This window comes from Botryllus schlosseri, chromosome 5, assembly GCF_051294905.1.
Source record: "Botryllus schlosseri isolate E-star chromosome 5, Bs_hap1, whole genome shotgun sequence".
Lineage (NCBI taxonomy): Eukaryota > Metazoa > Chordata > Ascidiacea > Stolidobranchia > Styelidae > Botryllus > Botryllus schlosseri.
This window is the reverse complement of record NC_137240.1, coordinates 1,365,015-1,374,325: the sequence shown is the minus strand read 5'-3', so window position 1 is coordinate 1,374,325 and position 9,311 is coordinate 1,365,015. Positions and strand designations below refer to the sequence as shown.

Below are 9,311 nucleotides of genomic sequence, written 5' to 3'. Positions count from 1 at the left end.
CTCGAAAATGCGGGAGTGAATTCGTAATTGCAATTTCCATCTCTACGGCCGCCAACACATACTAATTGAATTAGGCGTCGACGGCCGCTCAAATTCCCTTCTACGGCCGCAGGCTGCCCACCCCTGATCTAATAGTAGGCTATACATAAGGTATATCTTACGCCGATTTTGAATCTGCATTCCAGTTGGTGAGTCTTTTACATTGCTGAAAAATTTCTCCAAACTTGTTTGAAAATAACAAAAAAACATTGAACAAGACATCCATTAATTAATTTCAAGGTAGGTCACCCTGAGACTAATCCTGATGCTGGTAGTGAGTACAGAGAGCAAGGCGTCGTTCTGTCCTGCCGGCTAAATTTGATCAGTTATGGAAATTAATTAAATTGTGTTGATTTATAGCCTAATTGAGGGCGAAACCGGGCAACCTATGTTGCATCTAAGTCTGTCTTAGGCAGTGCAGTTCGCAAGCTACTAACAACAGATGCCCAGCGCGACAAGCTTTAGGCAACTGTCAAAGCTATGAATGTCTTACACGTGGGAATTGCTCTCTATATCTCCGAATAATTTCAAAAATTTGCTCAAATGAAGTTGAAATCGTTGAGCGCGGTTGCTAGAGTTGCAAGCTTTCTTGAATATGGAATAAATTTCATCTTCATTAATCGTCTTCTCATAATGGATGTGAAACACATGTTTAGAAACGTACAATTTATACTGACTTTGTCAATTTCTCGCGCCCCCCCCCCTATATTGACTTCGTCAATTTCTCGCGCCCCCCCTGAGAGCATCCCGCGCCCCCCAGGTTGAGAACCCCTGTATTATATTATCGAAAATGAATTGCTCAGATTGTGAACTTGCAATGCCAACCAAAAGTTTCAAGTCTAGCTGCGACACTTGGGATGTTGATAACTAGAATATCAGTTCCGACGCATTGGCAGATCCAGGGTCCAGCAGCCACATTTTCAGTAAATCGTCGTACATTACAATAATCTAAAATATTAGTGAAAGTTTTCTTCACGCTTCGTGTGTTTAATTGTCAAACGATTTCTTACTTGGTAGCCTACCCCCGACTGAAAATGAAAAAAACGCCTAATTTACCCGATTGAGTCTAATTGTATTCGCAATTACGGGAGAAAGTCTTTTAGCGTTTGCGCTCGCATAAAGATCGTCGACGGTGAAATGTAGGCGCCAAATGATTGTCGCATATTATCGGAGACCTTCGATATCGACGTGGCCAGACACCGAATAGTCGTGTCCTTGCAAACTGAGCCTAGCAGGCGGTATACAGTAGACCCGCAATATACTCAAGTAATAATATTACTGACCTAGTTTATTCATAAACTTTGAAAATTTTACCCGCTTGGCGCGGCTAGTGGACCGCGCACTCGTCCGTCAATTTCATGTGCCCCTTTAGCCGAAAAGGTTTGCCATTCCTTGGTCTATATAGATTACGTATCTACCCATAGGTTAGTTATCTATAGTAATCTAGAGTCTGTCAGCCGTCAGTAACATCCTATGTAGCAACAAAGACATTGGTGCCGCCGTGCTGGCTTGTGACGTCATCAAGAATACTTGTCAATTGCCGATAACATCATAGTTGCACTAGAACGCACTTTACTCTCTGCCATTGCTGTGCACAGCATTGAAATTCAGGCCTGCTGTTCAATTATGATAAATCAGCAGATGTGGCTGTTGCATATATAATAGCATCTTATGAAATACGTCGGAGCCGGAGCTACTACTCAAATAACGGGCTCCAGCTCCGGCTCCGGCTCCAGCTGGATTTTATGTTGAGCTCCGGCTCCGGCGAAAAAACACGGCTCCGGGGCTCCGGCTCCGGGCTCCGGCTCCAAAGCCCTGGTTAGAACGATCAATGAATGTGAAAGCGAACAGCTACTTCTATCCATCGCATACAGTGTCAGAGCAATAAATGGGATGGGAAACCCTACACAAGAGTGCCCATTGAACATTACAGCCCTCGAACCCATGCTCCTAAACCACTTCGTGCGAAGTTATGCTTACCACACTTAACTGTAAGTCAGCAGCAAGTTTTCCAAACCACACCGAGAAAGACCAAAACCCCGCCAAAAAAACGACATGTGCGAAGCACAGCAGCAGTGGAGTGGAGATAAGATGAATGTCCTGAATGTCACGATAATTTGACACGTGAGTCTTTATTTCGTCATAATCGATATCAGGATGCTCAGTCAGGTGTTATGTATATTACGCAGCGCGTGCACTGTCGTGTTTTGTAATGACTGGACGACCTCGACGTAACGAAAATGACCTTACCGTAGCATAATACTTCTACTTGACAAACTGTAAATAGCGAAAAGTAAGTAAGTAAGTCACTCCATTTTGTGAAGTAGAAGTAGAAGTAGCGAAAGTCAGATCTACTTGAGTAAGTAGTACAAGTAGAGCAAAACTACTTGAGTACTTCGAAAAAGTAGAAGTACTTCGTTACTGACCACTGTTTTCACTTGTCCTTCTGATGAGCAATCTCAATCTACTCAGTGCAGGCAGACAGTTGATGTGGCTTAGTCGCGGAAATGTCGGAAATTGTCGGTCATGTTGGAGAAGTTCTAAAAAATATGCTATGATTGATGATCATTTGCAAAATAATTTTGGGCCCCTTTAAGCTCGGCCCTCTTCAATTGAGCGGTTTAGGGTGACCCAGTTACGGTTCTGCACAAACGAATTAATCGAAAACGAATTGATCGCGCAAACTGCACTGTTTAGCAATGAGTCAGCTCGTATATGTCCTGTACTTGTCGCTCGCATGTCGTCATATATCAGTATCAGTATGTCTTGAACTTCAAGTCAAATCGTGTGTTTCCAGCTTTAATATTACCTCACGAAGTTCTGAATCAGTTTAAAATTGGATATATATTTTTTTTTAATTTATCAAAACTGCATCTTGAAATTAAGGTATAAAATTGTAATTTACCGGACCGGCACGAATGTCGTCGTGGTCCGGCAGTTGAGAGCCACTGACCTATAGCATTTTCTATGTGTCTTCTTGTCGAGGCGAGCTGTTTGCTTTTTTATAGGAACACGAGATATAGGCTACTATAATTGATGTATCAACGTGCTGATACTCCAGAACACTAATCCAATTATCTTAACTGGCCGGCCTTGAAATATTTTATAACACATTTTGCTCGTCATTGAAAACGTGCCTTCAAGTAAATAATTTCCCGCATATTGGGACACCGTAATAAATGATAAAAAAAAAAACATTGCACTCACCCTGACTCGAGGGACTTGCTTCTCCTTCAGTACCGGTATTGTTGTTGACGTTAATAGAGCAATTTTCAAACTTTTGATTGAGATTTTCACCTTCAGTCAAAGTTGCGGATCCTAAGACGCACGTGATTATTGTACTGTGTGCCAGGTTCAATATATAGTCTTATCATAAAATAGCATGGATTCTAATATGTTCTGTATCTTTTTATGGAACGAGTGAGATGTACTGTATTTAAATAACCACTATATGTATAGATGATATCATTTCAAATTCCAAGTAATAATCTGCGCTCCAATACACCAGGTAATATACTTACCGCATGTTCCCGGTGATAATGATGTAGTCATGGCATCAGCGACACCAGAATTTTGATCTCGACCCCCTTCTGCCATGGTATTGATCAAGTGGTACTAATTATCTATTGTACATGACAATGCAAATAATATATAATACAAATTTTCTGAACAACAGGCTGAGACTATCAATCCTTAGCAATTGACTGTGTGTCTGACATTTATATTCGAGCAATAAGATCTGACAACAGTCACATGTCCACAAATATGTAATACCCTCAGAGGTGGTCAGTAATGACGTGCTTCTACTTTTTCCAAGCACTCAAGTAGTTTTCATCCAAATCAGGTACTTGCTCAAGTAGATAGAATCTTCGCTACTTCTATTTCATAGTAATTGGTGATCGACTTACTTACTTTCGCTATTTTCAGTTTGTGAAGTAGAAGTAGTGTAACCCTCCAATTGGAAAGAGAAACTGGGTGAATTCTCTGGCTGTTTTCACGGAGTTCTAAATTTCAATTTTGACAAGATTCAAGTCAAATTCAGAATTTCCGTCGCGCTTCACATCAATTGGATATATAGTTACAAATATGTTTTCACGAAAGTGAATATTATTTAGCTGCAGATTGGATCGGACCGCATTGTTGCCCATATGACATGTTTCATCACAGTAAATATAGCCCATCATGATGTTTGAAACTATCGTTTCGCAATCTAGCATTTACCCATGATATCGCAATCTACCGCAGCCAATGGCGTGTCCTAATCTGGAAAAGTGGGCTCTGACGTTTTGAGCGTTTGATCTCGACAAGGGACATGAAATATATTTACTGCTTTTATGATGTAGTATTGGTAGTTCTCGTTCAATTCGCAGTATTATTACTTGGAGTTCTAATTAGTTTCAGTTCCTTTGTCTGGAGAACATACATTTTCAAGTTTAAAAGCAAGTGTAGAATCGCCGTCTATTTTCCTACAATGCATTTACATTATATAGCATTTTTGCGTTACGCTATATTTTTTTTACCATCGTATACGAATCGCGCAAAGTGTTATCATCGTATCCATACAGCTTCTCCGTATTGCTTTTCGACTAAACTAAAGGCCGCAAGATGCGTGAGGGAACACGTCATGAGATTTTCTAAAACGGGATGTTCGAGTAAACAAAAGATTAGTAACTCATTTCCATACCAAAACTATCATTTGCATCTCATGATACGGTCAAATGCTCATGCTGTCAGAAATTTATACCTTCAGGGATGCATCAATATGCATTTTACATGAAGCTCAATTTGCAGCTTTGGAAACTCCATGCGTACGTATTATGACCTTTTTCGCTACTACTTACTTTACTTTAGTAGAGCCAGCAAATTTAACTTATACTTCAAGTAGTTTCAGGTTGCTTATGGAAGAAGTACTTCTACTTCTACTTGAGTAGCTTTCTTGACTACTCTGGCCACCTCAGAATACCCTATATATGGTGAGGAAACGATGTGTTGAATAACAAATGATATGATTTATACACCATGCGATCAGTTTGTACTTATCGTCAAATAAAATTCAGTTTGTTTTTATTTCGGCTGCCCACAAGTTAAAGCCTTGTAAATATTAGTACTGCAATTTATGCGGCCTGAAAACATCGCAAATTATGTGAATATTAGACCAAGCATTATCCTATTGTACGGGCGTAGCGGTCTCCTCCGAGTCTTTGATATAAGGGAGCATACATTGATAAAATCAAACCATCACTCATATTTGTGACAAGTTTCTTCACAATACTATCGGGTGTTCCGTAGTGTTGCAAATTTTCAGTCTATTTGCTCATATTTTACATCTCATCAGAACATTTTAGCCTATTTCAGTTCATGACACTCATGCACTGACTATATCACCAGTAGTTGCCATATTCAAGAAAAACGACTGATGTTTTACATGTCATAATCGGGCTTTCGGATAGTGGTGGTAGTGGAGTATATTGGAAAGGCGTACTTCTCAACTGGAGCTTATTGCTATTTACAATGCTTTACTGTGACTGCAATCGAACCATTTCACGACAGTTGCAATAAATAGCGAGTGCATAAGAGCCTTGAATGTTATCAAACATTCCAGGCCATTTCACACTTTACTGGTTTAGGCTATTTATGTAATTATTGAGTCGAATCATGAGGCACACAAAGACGAAGGCTCCATATCGTTTGTATGGATCCCAGATCACGATGAAATACGTGATAATGAAAATACGATCAGACTCCTTACTTAGATGAAAAATTATCCTCAACATCCAAAATCTGCATTGTTCAGAACAATCAGATGACTGCAAAAAACTACGACCATAACAATGCCCGTTGCGGCTCTTCAATCGTTCGGACGATGCCGATGAGAGCTGAGAGGGTGAATTCTACGCGATTCAGTGTCTGATCATGATCATATTTTCTTGTATATTTTCGGAGTCAGTGCGACAGTAGCTTTCGATCAAGACTAGATTAAATAAATTCTGCGCTTTGAAAGATAACTTTTGGATTGCCAGAAATCTTATAGTCGCTGCCACAAAATAACTCTGAATAAAGCGTCAGCGAAGCGAAACGAAGCAGCAAAATCGGTCATTGTCATTCCCTGTTAACATTCTATACTGGGACAAGCATAGCGTCCTATGTGGTGTGGACACAAGCAAACCTTACAGATCAGTGAAATTGGTCTACGTCACAATTGTCATTTGGACAAAGGCAAATTTACGGCCATTTTTGACCGGCTTGCCGAGCGCATAAATCGATCAATGGAAAGCTGCTGCTGTATTGATTACTTAAAATATAAATTTTATTATGCTCATACTCCAGGCTATTCATCCGGTTCAGGACGAATAGCCACTGCTTGAAGATAAACCTGTTCTAAACCTGTCAGGACGTAATTTCTACTAAACATTTTGCTTTCTCGTCGTTTTCGACAAAGCTTTTATATTACTAAAATTGTTTTAGTAGCCTACTTAACTTTCTTAAAATTCCGTTTAGTATACTTTCGTAAGAACGATCTACAGATGTTTTTGCGACGGTAGATCGTGAGTTTTATTATACATCTCGGATCGCTTCACGTGAATCTAAGTTCTATCCTGACAGTTCTAGTGTCGTATAACTTCGGTGCACAGTTTATAGTTGTATCAGGTTAAAAATTAATAGCATTCATGGATGGATATATTTCCTAAAGTCGGCCGGAAAGATTACTCGCGCGTTCGTTCCTGTAAGCTGCGACGTTTTGTGCAAATATTTGAAGAGCCGTTCACAATTTCATTTGTGTGCCTTGGAATCAACTTTTATCAAAATACACCAACCAAAACTCTGTCAACAAAAGGAGTTCGTGTACCACCTAAAAATAGTACATTGAACGATCTCTCATTCGAAATTTCATGCTGGTGACATCATACTTTGTGATACGATTGTTGATATACAATGTTATTTCCAATTCTCTACTAGTTGCTGACGATTACCTCTGACGAGTGTTAGCCGAAAATATTCGGGTTCATTTCAATATGAATATACTATTTTCTGCAAATGATCTAATTCTAAAGGGTTTCTGTGGACTCGACAGCCCGAGAGCCAACATTATTTTATGGTACCTGCGTGTGATGATGTTTACACGTCGATGATTAACGGCCTGCACGGCGTCGGCCTGTGTCATATACAGTAGGACTGTTCAAAAATAACTTTTTTCTTCGGATTCCAGCCATTCACTGATTAAATTGTCAGGTTACCCTAAAAAACGCTGCACACCAAATTTGGTTCGATTCTAACAAGTATAGGACTCCGCAGATCCAATTAAAATTTTTAATTTATTATGGAAAATTAAAAAAAAAATTTCCCAATTTTCCTGCCAACCCCATGCAATTGTTGAGCTGTCTTCAAAGACGTTGCAAAACAAATTTGAGTCAATTCCGACCAGTAGAAGCGGATTTATGTGAGTTTTTCGTTGATAAATCGCGGATTATCCACCAATCAAGGATAATCCGAGAAATTTCAACGAAAAACTCCAATAACTCCGTTTCTACGTTCTGGTCGGAATTGACTCAAATTTGTTATGCAACGTCTTTGAAGACATCTCAACAATTTCATGGAGTTGGCAGAAAAATTTGGAAATTTTTTTTTTAATTTTCCATAATAAATTAAAAATTTTAATTGGATCTGCGCAGGCCTTTACTGGTTGGAATGGAGTGAAATTTGGTGAGCAAGGTTTTCTACTGCAACCTGACGATTTAAGAGGTGACCGGCTTGAATCGGGATAAAAAAGTTATTTTTGAACAGCCCTAATATACAGTTATCGTTATCGGCCTCGTACGCGTGAACGATACTGATTTCGTTTCAATAGCGCAATCTTTTCTGGGAATGGCGAAATAACATGGTTTAAAAAGTTATAAATAATAACAATCGGCTAACTCAAAGTTAATCTGCGAGAAACTAACGAATAGTCTTCCGCGTGGCATGAACATTGCGTACGATTAACTGTACAGTTACAGTGCCGCGAATTTTCGAAGTCATCACCTCCATCTGGCGAATCTGATCACGTATGGTGAGATAGGATAATATGCAAAGCAAATTAACAAATAAGTGCGATTCGTTTAACATGTAATGGTTGTCGGAGCATTGAAAACGGAAGAAAAAATTGTAAAATTAGTTGAGAATTTTTCTTTTTCGAGCGAGAAAGGTCTGCTCTGCAAAATATGTCTAGAAGAAAATATGGAAAAGAATAGCATACGTTTTCTTAGGAAAGCCACCGCACTCGACCTGAAGCCATATCACCCACCCACCAACACACACCCACCCACACGTGCGATATCCATGATGTCAAGGTTTATCGCCACCGCGCGTGAATGATTCTTAACCCCTTGCGACACCACAGAGTCGCACGTGTGTTATGGTGCATATCCCGAAAATATTCAAACGCGGCGGCTTTGTGAAAATAAATGCCCTCAATGGCTCAACTTCAAGTAGAGACCACATCATGTTTAGAGCGTAGTTCCCCTTCTTCACTCATAATGTGATGATCTGGTGTCATGCAATAAAACTAAATGTAAATGCTGTACTTTGATTCTATCAATGAATCATGTGACTCGAATGGATACACGCACGTCTGGGTTACGCACAAGACCCTAACTGCCGCACTCCAAACCCCTCAGTTGGGGGACCCGATCTCAATGGGGAGCCAAAATTATTTCGTGAATAAACATGAATCATGGAATATTTTTTGGAAATATATGCAACTTTTTCAAAGAAAAAATGACAATTTGAAACCGTGTCCGTCTTAGTACGTATGGGTGATTTCAATATCTTCTGACACAGCAGATAGGAGGACACGAAATAGCATTATGTACCGAAGTCATTATCCCAACGGGTACGCCCGAAGATGTTTGATTACTATTTAGGGGTCCTACCTTTTCGAACACACTTCACTCGATCAGCTCTACCGGTATATCTGATTGCGTGAGCAGAGAGAGGATAATTATTAATAGCAATATATATGCAATTCCCGATCATATTGACCGATTCAATCATGAATTATATAAAATTTTCGCGCTTCGCGCGTCCAGGCCATACACCTGTCACCTACTAAGGGACACCAAATGTAGATGATAAGTTGCGGCCAAAAACGCACGTGCCGAGGGCGGTCTGGACGGCGAAGCCCCGCAGAAGTTTGGTATACCACCATATGAAGGGCCTGGTTGCGCACTGTTGTTCATGGCCCTGCGCAGTAAGTTGACGTGTTTGCGCAGACTCGTGAAAAATTAGAGGGAACA

At 40.0% G+C, this 9,311-nt stretch overlaps 1 protein-coding gene across 2 annotated transcripts in view; it reads right to left on the bottom strand.

The window, feature by feature from the left end:
- The window catches only part of LOC145439588 (uncharacterized), a 29,991-nt gene extending 26,281 nt beyond the window's left edge, over positions 1-3,710 (bottom strand). Inside the window, exons 1-3 of one of the 2 annotated variants that reach the window (XM_080317092.1) lie at positions 3,561-3,710; positions 3,247-3,357; positions 2,466-2,579 (exon numbers count right to left, since the gene is read on the bottom strand). In XM_080317092.1, the coding sequence (XP_080173218.1) occupies positions 2,466-2,579; positions 3,247-3,357; positions 3,561-3,636 (301 nt within the window). In that variant the 5' untranslated portion in view covers positions 3,637-3,710. The remainder of the gene's footprint in view (positions 1-2,465; positions 2,580-3,246; positions 3,358-3,560) is intronic. The other variant, XM_080317093.1, reaches the window with a different exon arrangement.
- Positions 3,711-9,311: the final 5,601 nt, after the last annotated feature.